Genomic DNA, 20,031 nt, shown 5'->3' on the forward strand with positions numbered 1-20,031 from the left:
GTAGGTGTCGCCACTGGCGCTAACCTTATGTGAATGCTCTGAAAAGTTACTCATTTGCATATCACAGCATCTTCTTCCTATCGGTTAAATTTTGCGGTTGTAGCACATCATCTTCGTGGTGTAGCAATTTTAATGGCCAGTAGTGTATGGGCATATTTCATTTGCCTGTAGTTCTACTTCTAGTTTTTTATTACTCATGTATTGCAGATTTTGATGCAGAATTCTGAGCTTAATTTCTTTTTGCTTACTAATAAAGTACTCAGTCTCTATTTGATTAGCATGTTCATGTTTCTTGCCATTAATATTTAACTTCCAGTTTTTTGCTTCCCTTGGCTGTACCATAAAAAATCGTCTCCCAAATGTTGAGACATCATCTTTCTTCTTACGAAAGTTCTTGTGGGCACTGATTCACTAGGCTTTCTTTTTTTTTCTTTGTGCAGCAGTTTGCTGCTGTTCTTCATCTTTATTACTTTTGCATTTTGGACTTAGTTCCAGTAATATATGCTCTTCTTCTGCAGTGTGTTTTGGGTTTTTATTTAGTGTCCTTGTTTCTCTTGTGGCTATGTTAAATTCAGCTCAGTCTCATTAGGCCTAACTATTTTTTGTTGCTCTTCATCAATAGTTTTGCCTTTCAGATTAATTTGCAATGATATTGCTTTTTCTGGTGCTGGATATTTTGGATTTGGAATTGGTTCTGTCATTTCTACTATGGAGCTATCAAAATTCACCACTTTTTGGTTTTCAATTACTGACTTCATTTCTACTGTGGATATGTTGCAATTCAGTCCAGTCTTGTTAAACCTAATTATTTTTTGTTGCTCTTCATCACTGGTTTTGTCTTTTGGATTAATTTCCAGTGACATTATTTCTTCTTCTGCAGCTTATATTGCATTTTGATTTAGTTTCATGACTTCTTCTGTGGAGATTTCACAGTACAGCTCACTATTGTCAGATAAATTTTGGGTAACTGTTTTGGTTTCAATATATTGTTAGTTGCTGTTGAAGTATTCCTATTTGCCTCACTTATCACCTCTATTTTCAATCTTTTACACAAAGCTGTTTTTATTGTCAACACTAGATGCAGCCCATGCCTTGTAGAATCATTTCTGCTCAGAAAGGTGTTAACATCAGTTACTGTAACGTGATCATGCTCAACTGCAGCTCTCGTTGTTTGATGGTTTAATTTATAAAGTGAATTGTTTTTGCTGGGAATGTTGTACCTGTGTGGGACTGTACACAATATATGTAACAACATAACAGCAGTTGCATCCAGTTGCAGAACAGAAGTCTACATAATATTTGCAAGTTGCAAAAGTCATTACAAATTCACTGCTTAACAAAATAAGCAGACCACCCAGAATACATGGTCAGATGCCAGTGTAATTTTGGACAAGTACACACTATCAGCATGTATGTAAATGATCTGAATCAATTCTCTGTGTGGAACAGCAACGACAGTGTATTAGTGTTGTTCATGTTTAGTGTTGCTGCTGGATTTGGGAAGTTATATAGGGGGCATGAACAGCTTCAGATGTTCAGTGAACACTCTGAAGGTTAGAGCAATGCTGTGTATTCATTTTAAACACTGCTATCAGCATGTGGCACAGTTTGAAAGGGGCCTCACTATGGACCTCTATTGCATCACCCAGTCTAATTATCATAGAGATTTGTGGGGAATTTGGATGTGACAGTGGCCCAGTGTCGGTCTCCATGAGAATTTGAGGGTAGGCATACTTGTCAAGCTCCCAGTTGACCCAGTCTATCCATCACAAGGGAGGGTCACCACTTGTGCACTTGCATGTAACAGCGCATGTTTCATACAACTTCAAAGCTAATTTGGATTGTATGGTTAACTGTTATGCCATTAAGTAGGCCCCATACAAATAATTTTGTCTTCTGAGCTGCATAACATAATTTTCAACAACTTCCTGTCAAAAGACTCACTAATATTACTTCCATCTGTTTGTAGAAACATGTATTACCAATTCATTTAATTGTAATTGAGTTACTAAAGAGATAGAAAATATATTGTAATTATAATGTTTCAAACCTGTAACAACTCTGTTTCTCATACTGTCAGCTTGCTATGCTATTGGTTAACATAACAAAGACTTATTACCTCATAATTATGGTAATTCATAAAATGAAACCAGATTAACAATATGAACAGATTGTTTATTTGGGCTACTGTATTATATATTGAAATTCCATTCACACTAAAAAAAATGCACTCAGTTTTGAAACAGGGAACATGGGAGGAATACTTGGGATAATGCAGTTTCACTGTAATTAACAAAAATGTAATCATCATTTATTTGAATCACTTCACTTATTTTTGCATGGAAACAAGAGATATGTAATCATCTTTTTATCAGTTTCATGCATTTCAATTGTAAACACTGTATGATGACATTTTTTTGTAATTATGAATAACTTCTGTAATTGCAGTTAGTGAATTCACTATACGCAACAACACATCGAGCATTAGCAAGAGATATAAGACCCACAAGAAATCATACAGGAAGCCCAGTATGGTGCAAGATCTTGAGCAGCACTTTATGATGTAATAAATTGTACACTCGAAACAATAACTGACTTTCCATGTCTTTTGAGAACCATGGTGTTCTCTGACCTGTTTTGACTTAAGAAACTTACAGGAAACATCAACTGCAGTGAAGCAACCAAATGAAGATGAGTTATGATCAATGTTTATTATTTTGAACAAGCCGAGTTATATTCCACAAGTTGTAAGAACATTTATTTCAACTGACATCGACAAAATTAATATTTCGTGAAGATGTTTACTTTGAATTGATTTGCATTGAGAACATTTACCCCCAACAAGGCGGTTACACTCCAGCACTAAGTACATCATAACCTTTTCACATCTGTGCATGCCAAGCAAGAACAAGTGATGGACTCCCTGTAACACCCTGTGTCATCCTGGACCATTGGTCAGAGACTAGCAGCAGCCGGCTGAGGGAATTACTGTCCCAGGCATAGACTGCCATTAACACCACAATACAATGGCTGTGTTTGGAGTGATGCTATGCCTGGGAATCGTGGACTGCTGTCGAATGCCATAACATTGTATTTAGTAATGAATTGTAGTTCTGCACTACCCCACATGACCATCGCCAGTGAGTATGTTGGTGTCCTGAGGAGACGTCTCCCTCTTCCAATGTTTTCGGGAGGCACAGCAGTGTCACTCCAGGTGTCATGATGTGGGGAACCATTTGGTATGGTTTCAGGTCACAGTTTGCAGTAAGGGAACTCTTGACAGCACATTCTGTGCCCTCATGTGTTATTTCTTAGGCAACAGTAGATGCGCTTTTTCAATAGGGCAGTGCTCATCTACAAATGGAATGTGTCTACCAACAGGCCACCTGACGCTAAGCTACTCTCATGGCCAGAAAGACAGCCACATCTGACCTCGATAGGGCATCTGTGGGACCAGCTGAGATGTAACTTCATCACAGTGCTTCCATCCAACCAGTGCATGCACTGAGGCCAGAGGAGGTGAATGTTTCTATATTCTGGTATATTCAATGTTGGTATAAAACCAGCATTCTGGCATGTTTGATATTTGTGTAAATTGCTGCACTCTCCATCCAGGAGTTCAGTTCTGCTCCGAACGTACATTAGGGTCAATAATAAAAATGCTTTCAGTTCTAAGTGTTTTACTTCAATGATGACCCTGCTTCAGATTTGGACTCAATTACGTTTCCAGCCCAGACAATATTGTTTTTGAACATCCACGTATTTTGTGTTATTTTTATTCTCCAAGATGGGCCACAGAAATTAGAAGACAATACAGTTAAAATTATTATTGAGAACTATCATGTCCCTTCTTTACATTAGTTCCTAACTTTCATGTAATACAAACTGACAGGCCACTCCACTAGCAGAAGAAAGAGTTGTTAATTTTGTAGAACCAGATTTAAATGATGTGGTGCGGTATACAGAAATGGTCTAGAGATGCTATGATTTTCATGAGAGAGTGATATTTATCACTAATAACAACGTTATTTTAATGTTCACCCAAACTACACTGCATACTTTTCACCAGTGAACATGACCAGAACATGCAGCCTTGACTTCTGACTTCTGTTTTTCATTCACGAAAATGAAAAGCTGTTTTGTTAATTTCTGATTTTACAAATCGGAGAACAAATATGGAATTTGTAATTAAAACTGAAACTAGAATCACACAGTATGAGAGTGAATAAGCTCTTCTTCCACAAGACAAATACAAACACATTTACAAACTACGTAACAATATAAGTCACTTTTCCATCTCTGTAACTTTCCCAGTTACCACCAAACACTCATCTGTTACCTGTTGCTTATACTTTTATTTTTTTGAAATAGCATTATTTTGGAAAGAGCAAATTAAGCAAATTGCTAGTGTATATACAAAAGTAGAAAACATCTTTCTAGTAATTTGTTGTCCCATCTGTACACCCATAATTGTTTCATACAGATTAAGTACAGGTTAAAAAGGAAACAAGAGAATATGAGAATACTTACGAACTTCTGGGTATGGCAGGGGTGGCGCAGATGGAACTATGTTTAACTCATTTGACAGTCCATCTGTCATACCCTGCTGACTTGTGCTGGGTGGCATGACAGCTGCAATATTGGAGGAACATGGTGCAGTAGAGTACTGTGTCTGAGGTGGTGGACATGGTGCCGAAGCTGCGGATGACTGTGGAAATTTGACAGGGGCATCTTGCAAGGGGGGGAGTTGAGGAGTCTGAATGGAGGAGTTCATTATCTGTTTGGATAATGCAGGTGGTATGTAGCTCAAGAGTGGAATTGTTCCTAATTTTATTGGGATGTTTGCATGTAAGTTTCTGTGGGGCCCATTGATAACAGCTTTAACCTGTTAACAGGAAAAATGAGAAGTAATTTCATATACAGTTTACAGATCATCAGTTCTAACAAAATATGGCACAAATACTGTTAAAACATGACACTTCATAATTTATGATTATTGAATAAAAAATAACACACAATTGTGACAACAATTTAGTGTAACATTTATCTGCAACAAAGGAACACAAAGTTATAATTTACTACACACACTTATCTCTATTTGAATGAAATTTTCTTGAAAAAATGTATCACTAATAATAGTGAGCTCCACATAAGTATTTCTTAATAAATGAAAAGCACCAGTTTGCTTTTGTTAGCAAACTGGTGCTTTTCATTTATTATAATGTTGTTCTACCACGAACCGATGGCAGATTCTGTTAGCATAAGTATTTCGTCATTATGGAGTCAAACTTAGAATGCTTACATGCAAAAAGTAATCAAGATCAATGATACTGCAGTTATTCAAATTGGATGGAGGCAAACTAGGAATTTTCAACTTTCTGGTCCAAGTTCTAGATGCATTTGGCCCCACAGGTTCATACACAATAGTCTCCATCTTGTCTGTTATTCTCTTTGTTTCCTTACGAGGTGAATGGGCAGTGAAACACACATTCTGAAAAGAAAAAATGTATTTATTATTATTTGCAACAATATTTATGAAAACCAAAGTAAAAATTCAAACAGTGTAAAGAATAAATGTAGATGCACTTTGTGAACAAACCACTTCAGTCATTCAATCAGTAATATGAGTGTAATTGATAATTTAATACTGAGCATGAACTTGATGGGCAAACAGAATTTATTATAGAACCATGACTTTTTTAAAGGAATTCACATGAATGCCACACATGCTCTACAGTTCACTGTACTTTTCTTGTAAGTTTATCTGCTAAATAGTGGAAATAAGTGACATCCATACAATCAAAATTTTCTTTCTTATGCTATTCTGTCACAACCTACTCACAAATCCATTCAAATTATAAAAGTTTGTGTATGTATGTTTCACATCTCCTTCTAAACCACTGGATCAATTTCAACCAAACTTGGTGTGCATATCATTTACTGTAACAAAATAATCACTGTGTGTGTAAGAACCATCAACCTCTGAAAGGGGTGGGGCTGAAAAAGAAGCATAGTTTATGCTACACAAATAGCCTGACTATATTCATCCAGAATTCGAGAATGAGAGCACTTAGTGACTTGCAGCCAACTTAGACATAATTTAAAATTTTTATAAGACATTTTCTTGCTGACAGCCCCCACAAAATGATGAAAGGAAAAAAGTTATTGGTTACTACATTTTTGTTGTTCATTTTGTAAAAGTGCTGCATCATGTATGATGTTTTAGTTTACTACTTCTTTACTACTAACTCTATTCACCACACATTTTTCAGGCAGTACCCACAATTACCACTTGATACACATGCAAAATTACATCATTGTGTGACACATAGTTCAGGAGATATGACGTCACAAACATTGAGCTGCATGAAAACAAAACTGCAGGGCTAGATTTGCTAGAGATGCAGATAAAGTATGTGTATACAAATGTGACAAATACATTAAATATATGTGACATGAGAGCATATGGTAAAGCCCAGCATAAAAAGTTCCTCCTAAAACATTGATTTCAACCAAACTTCATACACATATTATTTACTTTCTGGAAAGAAATACTGTGGGTGTAAAAAGTAGAAATCTCCTATTGAGGTGAAGATGATAACATGGGGAAAGAAAAGAGGGTAGGTGGAGATGGACAGAAAGAGATGAGGAAAGAGGAGGTGCACACAGATAGGGGAGAGGAGGAGATGGACAGAGACAGGGGAAAGGAGGAGATGTGCTAATAGAAGGTTAGACTAAATACATACCCAAGCAATGCCAGTTACTCAGCTAGTAAACAATAAGTAGAGGTGTTAGTTGTTTGCATTTCATTCGCATACTTTTTTTTTTAGCTTATCTTAGGACTTTTTATGCTTTGCAAAAATGTATTCACTGTTTATTTTTTGCCTTCTTTTATGACTAAATAATAGTAAATGCACTCATAATTTTTTTCAGACTGAAATACAAACTTTCATGTGTGTTCATGGAACAAGCTGAAATGATTAGATGGAGCATTTTCTTTCTCCAGACTAATTTAATATGTGTTTATCACAAGGATGGCTGTGATGATTATGTCAACAGAATTGGTCAACATTAACCATTTTCATCATTGTTCTTACACAATATTTCAGTAACTTAGCTTGTAACCTTCATCTGGTGTGACCTGAGCCTGCTCCTCAAGTGGACCTGGTCCAGTATTTATGTCAGTGGCCTTACCCCTCCACTGGCTTCACGAAACTGTATTTACTGTTTTATTTTTTGCCTTCTTTTAAGACTAAATAATAGTAAATGCACTCATAATTTTTTTCGGACTGAAATACAAACTTTCATATGTTTTCATGGGACAAGCTGAAATGATTAGATGGAGTATTTTCTTTCTCCAGTCTAATTTAATATGTGTTTATCACAAGGATGGCTGTGACAATCATGTCAACACGACTGGTCAACATTAACTGTTTTCATTGTTGTTCTTACACAATCTTTTGGTAACCTAGCTCATAACCTTTATCAGGTGTGACCTGAGACTGCTCCTCGGGTGTACCTGGTCCAGTATTTATGTCAGTGGCCTTCCCCTCCACTGGCGGTTGCAGGCGTTTCCTCTGCAGTCCGCACCCACTCGCCGCGACCTGCTGGAGAGCTGCTGTTCTGTTTTCTGTCAGCTGCAGTTCTGCACCCACCAGACTTGCTCCTGGGTGTTCCATCTTCTGCATGGCATGTTTGGAGTTCTATCCGGGTTGCCAGCCATTCTCCATGTGGTCCTCTCCCGCTCACTGCAATTTCCTGGAGCATCACCATTCCAGTTTCGGTCCGCTGTGGTTCTGAGTGTCCCCTCTGTGGTCCGTGCCTATCAGATCCACTCCTGGACGTTCTGTCTTTGGTCCGGAGAGCCTGGCACTCTGTTTGGGATTCGTTTTCTATATCTATGTCTTCAGTTATTCTGCTCATGGAGTGCTGCAGCTGTCCCCGTTGCTCCTTTAACAATTCCAGAGCAGGATCCCGGGCTCTGCTTAGCTGGTAACCCAGGTCGCAGATCATGAGATTGTCAGTTACTTTTATCTCTATCAGTTCCCTTATAACACTGTCCCAAAAGCTGGGTGTCTGTGCTAGAATCTTGGTTTCATCATAATTCATGGCATGTTCTAGTTCTAGACAGTATTCAGCAATGGTTGATTTCGTCACCTGTCTTAATCGGGTGTGCCTTCGATGTTCCTTGCACCTGATATCCAGTGTTCTTGTCATCTGGCCAATGTAGGATATGCCACATTGACAAGGTATATTGTAAATGCCTGGTTCCCGTAACCCCACAGCTCATTTTTAACATACCATCCCACCCGACCCCCATTCTTGCTGCATGGACAGAAAATACACTTGATGTTGTGTCTATGGAGGATCCTACTGATTCTGGCAGAAATAGAACCAGCATAGGGCAGATATGCTACCTTCTTTGCTTCATCTTGCTCTGCTTCTGGAGCCTGTGGTGTAGTGGCTGGTTGGAGTGCCATCTCAATTTGTTTGGTAGTATATTCATTTTTGCAGACACTGTTTTAAGATGCTCTATTCCATTCGTAGACTCTCTTGGTCTGACAGGATATGTGCTTTATGGGCCAATGTCTTAAGAACCCAGTTCTTCTGCACAGGGTGGTGACGGCTGCTGGCCTGCAGATATAAATCAGTGGGTGTGGGTTTTCAATACACTCTGTGACCAATGGATCCATCTGCTTTCCTTTTAACTAGTAAATCCAGAAACGGCAGCTGGGCATTCTTCTCCAGTTCTATGGTAAACTTGAAATTTGTGTGGCAGAAGTTAAAATGTTCAAGCAACTCACTGAGTCTGTCCTTATCATGAAGCCAGATCACTAAGGTGTTGTCCACATTCATACTGCCCTTCTCTGTATAAGTTCAATATCCCCTGCTAGTCCTATTTGATATGGGTCCAAAACACTTGAGCAGTAGTCTAGGACGGGTCACACAAGTGATTTGTAAGCAATCTCTTTTGTAGACTGATTCCACCTCCCCAGTATTCTGCCAATAAACCTAAGTCTACCACCTGTTTTACCACATTCCATTTCACACCCCTATAAAGCATGTGGGTTTATATACTGTTGTCTCTAAGGCCCTCTCCTCAAATCTCTCCATAAACATGTTGGCAACCACAGGAGACAGTGGGCTGCCCATAGCTACACCTACAGTTTGCTCATAATATTGGTTCCCATACAGGGAATATGTGTACGCCTGAACAGATCCAACAGAGCACTGTCAAATTATTCTGCAATCAGTTCTAGTGATTCTTTCAGTGGGACCCTAGTGAACAGAGATACCACATCAAAACTAACCATGATGTCTGAATCTATGATGTATAGTTGCTTGAGGCATTGCAGGAAGTCTTCTGAGTTTTGGATGTGGTGAACACATTTCCCCAAATATGGAGAAAGCAGAGCTTTCAAGTACTTGGCTGTTGCATATGAAGGTGCCCCAATATTACTGACAATTGAGCATAGGAGCATGTCCTCCTTGTGCATTTTAGGCAAACCATTTAATCTAGGTGGTACTGGTGCTTTTTCCTGGAGTTGTCTGATTATCTTATTGAGCATCCCCATCTCCTTCAGAAGAGCCCTGGTCTTCTTGTCCACCTTGTCAGTGAGGTCACACTCCAAGGTTCTATATGCAGGGTCCCTCAGAAGTTGGCGTATTTTCTCATCGTAATCCACCCATTGCAGAATCACTGTAGAATTCCCTTTGTCTGGTGGCAGTACTACAATACTGTTCCGTCTTCCCGGAGCTTATTGAGTGCACGCCTTTCCTCAGTTGTGATGTTCGATTTTGGAGGCCTGGCATTGGTGAGAGCCCTGCAAGTCTCTTGGCGGACTTCCTCTGCCACATTAGGTGGAAGTGTGGCTGCAACTTGCTATATTACACTGATGAAACCAGAGATGGGCACATTTCTAGCGGTTGTTGTGAAGTTGAGACCCTTGCTGTGTAACTTTAAGGTTGCATTATCAAACTGTATGTCACTTGGGTTTGTCAGAGTGTGAATCTCCTCCATCTGCTGCGCTTTCTTGTTCATGCAGTCAAACTTCGCAGATTGGCAAGATGAAGCAGTCCTTCAAGCACACTCTGCTAAAGACCAGGAGGCGTGGTCTACCCAGTTCCAGTATTCCTCTGTTAAGGAGGCTGTCAAGTACAGATGAAGATGTGACAGCTCCCTTGCTACAACATCTAATCTGTGGCACATATCTTGGATCCTCTCTCTCACCAGTGCCATGCTTGCTCTGCGTTTTACCTTGTTCACCACTCTGGAGTTGATGTGATGTTTAATTTTGGGAAATACTGGTACCACTTCTCCATCTCGACATCTCAGCAAAAAACTGAGAGAATTCGGCATCCTCCCTTTCCTCTGTCGAAGCTTGTCCAGCTTCTTGAGATTCTGGTGCATCTCTTCTCCATAGAGTCTTCTGATGTAACTCTTCGGGCTTTCCAGGTGATCTAATGACAGCTTGGGTTGTCGGATGTTCTACTGGATATCAGCATCATTCTCACATGATATTTTGGTAATGTAACTTGTAACTTATATCAGGTGCTCCTCGAGTGGGCCTGGTACAGTATTTATGTCTGTGGCCTTCCCTGCACTGCCCTATGCTGGTTCTATTTCTGCCAGAATCAATAGCATCCTCCGTAAACACAACATAAATGTGTTTTCTGTCTATCCAGCAAGATTGGGGGACAGGTGGGATGGTATGTTAAAGATGAGCTTTGTTACGGAAAACAGTCATTTACAATATGTCCTACATTGGCCAGATGACAAGAACAGTGGATATCAGGTGCAAGGAACATCAAAGGCACACCCGATTAAGACAGGTGACTAAATCAGCCATTGCTGAACACTGTCTAGCAATAGATCATGCCATGAATTATGATGAAACAAAAATTCTAGCACAGCCACCGAGATTTTGGGGCAGTGTTATAAGGGAATTGATAGAGATACAAGTAACTGATAATCTCATGAACTGCGACATGGGTTACCAGATAAGCAGAGCCTGGGATCCTGCTCTGGAATTGTTAAAGGAGCAACGGGGACAGCTGCAGCACTCCATGAATAGAAGAACTGAAGGCGTGGATATACAATACGATCCTCAGACAGAGTGCCAGGCTCTCCAGACCAAAGATGGAGTGTCCGGGAGGTGGTCCTAGGGGCATGGACCACAGAGGGAATACCCAGAACCACAGCAGACCAAAAACGGAATGGCAACACTCCAGAAGATCACAGTGAGCGAGAGAAGACCACATGGAGATTGCCTGGAAACACAGACAGAACTCCAAATGCACCAAGCAGATGATGGAACATGCAGGAGCAGGTCTGGTGGTCGCAGACCGCAGAAGGAATCCCCAGAACTGTGGCAGACAGAAAACAGAACGGCAGCGCTCCAGCAGGTTGCAGCGAGCAAGTGCAGACCGCAGAGGGAACACCGGCAATCGCTGATGGAGGGAGAAGGCCACAGACATAAATACTGGACCAGGTCCACTTGAGGAGCAGTCTCAGGTCCCACATGATGAAGGACACACACTGTGTTACCGAAATATTGTACAAGAACAACGCTGATATCTGGCAGAACACCCTAGAACCCAAGATGTCATTAGATCTCCGGGAAAGCCTGAAGAGTTACATTAACCGGTTTGCTGCTACAGATATGCTGAGTAAGGTGTCATTACAGCCTAAGCCCACTATCTGCACCACGATATTTCCATTAGTGACAACTTAATGCCTGCTGTATTACCCGTGCTTGTCTCCTGGCCATGTGCTGAACATTTGTCATAGCTTGTGAGGTACACACTGTAGAATCCGTATGCCCACACTCTGTAATTTATCTGTGCTCTTGGCGCATGCTACCACAATAATTCATTCACAGGCAGTTTACAAAGGAAATGAATTCCTAATTGGAAAAAAACTTCTGTTGCATCTGTTTTAAATACAAATTCTTTCCTCTCTGTCAGAATAATTTCATCATATCATGAAGAGAAGAAGCTGCATGATTTTTTATTAACTGGTATTATGTGTGCTGTGTATTTACTTTGTGCTTTGAACAGATATTTTTGCATATGAAGACTCAGGTCCATCTGTTGCTAGCACACTGTTTCATCTGGAGAGATTGTTCAAACTCGAAACCTTTAAGCTTTTTAATTCCTTTTACAATGTGCAGCCCTTTTATATGTCTGTACAGTAGGTTGTTTCAGCCCTTTTATATGTTCCTAGACAACATGGAGATGCAATAATCATGATACCCAAATATAATCATCTCTGTTAAGTGGTAATAATTTTAGTGTATCATTAGCAGATAGGTATGTACAGTTTTTGTTTTACTACTGCAATGTATGCTTTGTAATTACCTCATGCACAAATACAGAGTAGCATCATCTGAAACAGCAAGCTTGTTTCTTGTGAGCACACTTCTTCATTTGGAGACACACAGCAAAGTGAGGAAACTTAATTGCTTGAATACTTTTTACAATACTTCGTATGTCTTTCATCCTTCCTTATGTCCTTACATTGTATCCTAGTACAATTGTTTCTGCTGTGTTGTAATAAATTCATCAGATCATAAAGTAATGAATATGTGTAGTTTCAGTTTAACTGGCAAATTGAATCCTCTGTATTTATTTCATGTAAGGTATAGATAGTGTAGCAACTGAAATACCATGCCTGTTTGTTGCAAGCATATTCTATTATCTGGAGAGGGATTTCAACCTCAGGGACTTGAAGCATTTGATTACTTGTTTCAATGTGAACTATATATTTTCAGTTTTGCTCTATGTCCCTGTGTTAATTTCAGCACCAAATAACATCTAAATTCAGTTGCCTACATTACATGGTAATAATTTAGGCATGTTATAAGTAGATGGACATGTATGAGTTTTGTTTTACTATCACAATGTATGCTGTGAAATATCATTAGGTACAGAATATATATGGTAGCATCTGAAACACATGTCTGTTTGTCTGCTAGTGAATGACTTCATCTGAAAGAACTGTTTGAATATTTTTTATACTCATTGTATCTATTTCCCATCCTTCTTTTTGATCCAGGCTTTGGTCTGACACTGACAAAATTAAAAATAGGGTTTTGTATTCTCTCTCTCTCTTTTAATAATTTTTTTAGAAGTGTCAAATAATTTCAATTATCAATTTTAGTTCCCACTGATTAGTAATGTTCCTTTGTGTGACAAATCTTGAAACAAGGTACAACATGTAATGGTCTGTCACAAGTTTTGCATTAGTATACAGTTCCTGGTGCACTTTCTGTTTTGTGGAAACCATACGTCTGCAGATTAGCAAATTTTTCTTTTAATGTACACTCACAATAACATCAAGGAAATGCCTATCTGTAAACATAGAGGATTCTTGACATTTGATCATTTTCTCTGCCAGATTTTCTTCAATCCATTACATATTTTTCTACAGTTTCTACAAGTGCCATTTTTCGCCCAGTAAACCAAACTAAGGAGAGCATGAGCATTTAAAATGCAGTAATCCAAAATGTGAAAAAAATATTTCTTATACCATTTCCCAGTGTTACGCACCAATCTTATTGAGCTCAGTAGCATGTCAAAAATGTAAACTGCACTCAAACTTCAGTTTCAATTTGCAAAACATTGGGTTTATTGCTTTTCTTGCCAGTATTTCCATCACCCTTCTCCATTTCAACCATTTGCGTTGTGTTGTATATGGTCAAACATCTGGGCTTCTGTTTTGTCACACTAACTGATAGCAATCCTTTCATCTGTAAAACTTCAACTCAGTTTCTCCTCGTTTCAGTTATCTCTGCACATTACACCTCTCATTATGAACAGCACCACATGATCGTTCAGTGGTTGTGAAGACAGGAATAGGTCTGGAGTGAAATACCATTATATGACCCTGTTCCGAATAAGCTCTCACCAGTGTTCCCACTACATCCCTACTTTTCTCAACTGTGGAATGCAATTCCTGTTGTTGTGCCAGAATATACAATGAATTCCAAAATGTACCTAGTCTGACTGACACAGCACCAATGTTTTTATTCTGAATTTATTTAATTTGGATGGAATATACTGTTTAAAAGATAATTGTCCTTGTACAAAAAGAGACTTTTATATATGCAAAGTTTCTGATGTGGACTATATATCTTGAAAACATCAAACAAACCATATCAACACAATTTCTAATTTTAAGCAAACTGTTGCCTCCGTCTCCTGCACAGTTGTCACTAATCAATAGCATTTTCAAGAGAAAAATAAAACTGTCCTGGGGCACAACTTTGCTGAAAACTGGAATGTTTAAAGTAAGTCAACGGACCAAAAAATCACTTATTTTCAACTTTTATCTTGAGCCACTAGAGGAGAAATAGCAAAGAAACAATAAAATTTCTCAAAGTCAGTATCATTTCCCCTTGACCACTGAGAATGCACACTTTCAAGAGTATTTGCAATGGTGCATATGTAAAAGTGATTAATTTAATCAACTATAAAATAAAACATGTCTCCTGATGGGAATATCATAGCAAAAGGCAGAATGCGTGAGTCATTAATCAATTAACATTGGTTCTATGAAGTCAAATTATCAAACATATACTTTAATAGTTAGAAATCCAATCAAAAGTGTCACTGTGGCGAGCTCTATTTCAGAGGGTTTTGCTATCATTTTGTGATTCTTTGCATCCTGAATATCTCCCAACTTCAGCTATTATAGAAGCATCAAATTGGTGTAATGTACCAGCTGATGTACAGGGCTCAGGGCTATTTTTGAGATTCAGTTGAGGACTCACCACTGTTATGGACATCAAAGAATTCACACTCACTGTCACTCCTCATGAGTATCTGCATTGTATCTGTGTTTGTGGAACTACAGTGATGTGAAATTTATCTAGTACAACATAAGACTATAAAGTTAATATTGACAAAAGCATGCAAAGTGAAGTTGAAATCTGCAGTGACAGATCACATTGGCAAATGTGAAAATGTTACAGACTTGAATTGTGTGAGATGATGCAGAGATGTTTAGTTTTTGGTCCTGTTTCTTTGTTTGGTTTTTATTCTTTGTTTATTTTATGAAATTTTGTGAGCTAGATTCTTTTGCTCACATTAAAATTATTCAAAACTGAAATTTGCTGATTGGAAACAAGTTGTTATTGTATAATACCTTCTTTAGAGAACATGTAACAGCACTTATTGTTTCTTCAGTTGCATTATCAACCTCTACTGTCACAGGTATTTCTTGTCCAGAGACAAATCCTGTAGCTGGAACTTTAGCAACTAATGTTAAAGGGCCGGATCTGCACCAGCAGCAGCACAGACTTTTCTCAGTGACTTGAGATACAGGTTCCTGAAACATTATGGCACAAAATGTAGTATTCTGTGGACAAAAAATAGAAGCCACTGAATATGCTAATCTACATATGTAATAGCTGCTGTTATGTGAAATTTAACATTGTAAAAAGCATGCAAAAGAGTTTTGATCCATATGGGCAAGTCATAGCTTGCTTCTACAGAAATTTAAATCATACTTTTTAGCAGAAGCTTAAGCTCTTCCTTGCTTTTTTTCTGTATCTGTTTATTAACTAGTGATACTGTATGAAAAAATGGTGAGCCTTTTTCCAGTACAGATGACCATGGAAAAATGTTTCATGGATGTGCCTCCCACAACTGGATAACACATCCATACAGCTTTGTCATATTAAAATGAAGTTTAGTGTTTCTGAAGGCAATGAGACCTTAAATGATGCTATCTGCTTAGCTAGATATCATTCATTGGCCACTGAAGGCAATATTGCAGGAGTATAAGGACTAATGCAGCCAGAGTAATGTGGCTGTCACACCACCAGACAGAATATTTTATGCCTTTTTGTACCAGCAAATCCCAGCACCGTGCAAGGTTGCAATGAACAAGAAATTTAGTTTACTGTGGAAACAACACACCTAGTGTGACAAAAAGATGGAACATCATGTCACTGTACAGACACTTGTTTAAAATCCCTCATGTGGTGCACCTCACAATTTGAGTATGTCTCTTTGATGCAATGAAACTTGATTTCATTGTTATAATGCTCTGACCATATTGCAAAACAAGTGGGTGTTCAAAGACAAAGATGCATCTATTGCCTCCAAAATTATTTAAAATCATCTACCCAAAATATGCTTTTATAAAAATAACATTTCAGTGTATTAGCTGTACTATGGTTGCAAAACGTTGGACGCCTTTGATATAGCACTGGTATTACTCTATATGCACTTGTGTTACTATATGTGACTCTCAAAAATAAAGACCTGAGTGTAAGGAGGGAACCTTGCCATGGTTAAAATACTTCTGTAGCCACAGGACAGTAACTATGCTCTGCTTTTAGAAGGTGAACATTAAAGAAAATGTGATTGGTTGAGGGTTTCTAGAGAATGAAGGCATACAGTTATTGGGCTGGAAATTATTTGGAGCTTAAATGAAATATATAAGGCTTTATTTCATACTTTTTCCATTACCATTTGTATTGATATTTAAACTTTATATTAACTATTATTAAGACCTCATACAAAAAATACACACATCTATTTGCATGGATTCCAAACAAGAAATGCCTCCCCCCTCACCTCCATCACACACACACACACACACACACACACACACACACACACACACACACACAGAGAGAGAGAGAGAGAGAGAGAGAGAGAGAGAGAGAGAGAGAGAGAATGAACATTTATGGAAAAGCTCATCTGCATTATTATCTAAATTCTCCTCCCCAACCATCCCTGCAGGAAGTTACATGTCCAAACCAAATGCAGCCAAATTATTATGTAAATACTTTAAAAGTAAAGGAGACCACTCACCAAATAGCAGAAGCATTGAGTCACTGATAGGTGCACACAAAAGAGACAGAGAGCTTACTAGTTTGTCAGTCTAGAGCACAAATACATACACACATGTATATGGTCAAATCAAATCCTTGCTATAATACTATTAATATTTGCAATTATCATTGCTCAGCTGCCTATTTCATGTGTGCTTATCCTATAGATAAGAACCATTCTGTCTTCTGCGACTGAATGTTTATTTTGTTTTTAACTAAACGTATTTTGCCCACTTATACTAGGCATCATTAGTGATCTATAATATAATGAATATTATTTAATGATTATTGATTGTAGATAATTTAAATGTGCTCCCAAGTAATGCAACAGATTTCATGACAAAATACAGGGGTCCAGAAAAACATGAAAACATCCCAACTACAACATATTACCATGCCTAATACATGCTGGCACTCAAAACAGCTTCCAGTCATCTCAGAATGGATAAATACAGGCCCTGTATGGTTTTCATTGGAACCTTATACCAGTCTTCTTGCAAAATAGTGGCAAGTTCAGATAATGATGATGGATGTGAATAGTGATCATACATCCTTTCCTATGAAGCAGGCCAAAAAGGTTTAGTAATACTGAGACTGGTGATTGTAGTGGCCAGGGAGATGTGACAGTTCATCCTCATGCTCATAAAATCATCCTTATGCTCATAAAACCAGTCCTGGATGATACAAGGGGGCCTGTCATCTTGGAACAAAGTATCAGCATGGGGAACAAACATTGTACCATGAGATGATTAGCCAAAATGATCACATAATCCTTGGATGTGATGTGATCTTACAGAGTAACCATGGGGCCCATGCAATACCACACAATGATCGCCAAAATCATCATTGAAGCCCCACCATGTTTCACTTTCGGCAGGAAGCAGTCTGCATCATATGCTTGGGACAGCATATGCTAGATGTAAACTCAGCCAGAGGTTGTAAACAGTGTGAAATAAGACTCACCTGACCAAATTTATTTACTTCCATTGATCCATAGTCCATGTTTTATTGCTCCAGCACTATGTTTTCCTGTTACAGGCATTTGCATCACTGAAAGGTGATTTTTGGAATTCTAGCTTGTCCTGCAATTGTCAGCTTATGGAGATCTTTTAGTGTTGTTTTGGTGCTGACAGGGTGTAAGAGTGTGATACTCAGTTCTGCAGGGACATTGGCAGCTATCCTCCTCATATTTTTCGTCCCAGTCCCCTTCAATGACTTTCTCTCACAATCACTCAACACACATTTCCATCTGCATTGTGACTTAGTGGTTAATGTTTTTTTTGTTTCCCCTGTATGTGGTACAAATCTTCAATATGGTGCATCTTGAAATTCCAAACTGTTCAGCGACCTTGGTTATGGAAGCACCAGTGGTACAAGCATCAATGATGTGCCCAAGTTTGACTCCACTTAGCTCCAAAACAATATACTCACAACTACACTTTTCTGATTATGACTGACACTTAAAACCTACTGAGGGAACTGCACAGGTGTCATTTGCAGTTTGCAGCACCTACAGTCTTGGCTAGGATCTCCTTTTACATTTAAGCAGATGTTTCTTGAGGTGTTTCCATGTTTTTGTCCATTCCCTATACCTAACACTAAATAAATTTCTTTGCATAACAGAGCACTGACGATGCATAGTATGACTGTACAAAACATGTTTGGTTAGATACAAAAGAAACATTCAGCTTGAAAAGACAGAACTCTTCTTATCTAGATTATCAACATGAAACATTAGTGTAATGTTGCTGATACAAACAAAACACATATTTTCACATAATTTCAGGGTCTGTAGTCACAACAGCATATACCAAACACATCACATATTAGAGCTGAAGTGGCCTGTATATAGCCCACAGTAAACAATTCAAATCTTAATCTCACCAGTTCTTGTATTACGCAATTTCAAACAAGAAACAATGGCCTGATGGCATCAGAAATAGATATAAATGTTCATACACTAAATGATGTACTATATGTAACATTCCTTTGTACATCAGCATTAAAATAAATCATTGTCATTGTGTTGACACGAAGCTTAGGGTGCTAGCTTATTTTGCAGCCATTTACTTGCTTTTTGTTTGTGGAATTATTTTGTGGAAGAACATACCAAAATAAAGTATTCTTGCTGCAAAAATGAACAATAAAAACAAAATATATGTAAGATGATGACATGTCTTGCAGGGATCTCTAAAAATTCCTTTAGAATCTTATATTCAGTTAACAGTGTACTCTTATTTGCTATTTATTGATAATAAGAAAAACCATGTTTGAATGATCTATAATTCATTCATAATTAATTTTCTCATTCAAATTACTCTTTTTTCTATAACATTCTATGAGATTACAGACTATAACAAATGAAAGTGAAAATTTTACTTAATGGTCCTTAATTTATGAGCAATAAAAACTGAATTACTGAGTGTTAATAACAGAAAAAGAAAAACAGTACCTAGACTACACAAATCTTTATTTATTTCTTGTTCACAATTTCAAAAAGCATCACATTTCCTGTACAAACTTCTTATGAAACCACTATACAAAAATTACACAGCCTGTCTGAGATCTTCATAACTAAAACATAAATTGTACTTTCATTCGCCTCTCTTTCCTTTGTGGAATGTTATCCATTGCTGTAATCACATATGATAAAATTTCTTGAGGTGGTGAACATTGTCACATTGTACCAGCAGAAAATGATGAAATGCCACATGCTTTGTAGTTAATGGGAACAACTTTCATTCCAGAAAGCAAGTGTCTTTCACATTTCAATGGGAAGATGTTGAACTTCAAAAGCAACAAGTGCTCACTATACATTTCAGTAAAGTGTACTTAGTTTTAATTTAAGTACATTATTAGATATTTATTTTATATGAAAAACAATGTTGAAAAATAGAAGAGTGTTCCACCAAATGACAGAGATTACAACAGCTGACTATTGTACATACAATGTCTTCTTTACTGACTATTGTACCTACAACGGCTTCTTTACTGACACCTCTAGTGAAATCTTATGTGACACACTTAAGTTAAAAAAGCAGCTCACAAATTTTCAATGTGTAATTCATCATTCCATGCATCAAAATATGCTAATATTATTGGTATAGTATTTCTTTGCAATTATGGATAGTCAGTTTATTTTATGTTGAAATTCTTAATGTATAGTTTAATCACAGGAATTAAA

The 20,031-nt window shown here is 37.9% G+C and overlaps 1 protein-coding gene across 3 annotated transcripts in view; it reads right to left on the reverse strand.

Annotated features, from left to right (window-relative positions):
• The window catches only part of LOC126162420 (arrestin domain-containing protein 3-like), a 150,571-nt gene that overhangs the window by 18,454 nt on the left and 112,086 nt on the right, over positions 1-20,031 (reverse strand). For 2 of the 3 annotated variants that reach the window (XM_049918920.1, XM_049918919.1), the window contains exons 4-6: positions 15,149-15,331; positions 5,303-5,491; positions 4,531-4,885 (exon numbers count right to left, since the gene is read on the reverse strand). In XM_049918920.1, coding sequence (XP_049774877.1) covers positions 4,531-4,885; positions 5,303-5,491; positions 15,149-15,331 — 727 coding nt within the window. The remainder of the gene's footprint in view (positions 1-4,530; positions 4,886-5,302; positions 5,492-15,148; positions 15,332-20,031) is intronic. The other variant, XM_049918921.1, reaches the window with a different exon arrangement.

Source organism: Schistocerca cancellata, chromosome 2 (genome assembly GCF_023864275.1).
Source record: "Schistocerca cancellata isolate TAMUIC-IGC-003103 chromosome 2, iqSchCanc2.1, whole genome shotgun sequence".
Lineage (NCBI taxonomy): Eukaryota > Metazoa > Arthropoda > Insecta > Orthoptera > Acrididae > Schistocerca > Schistocerca cancellata.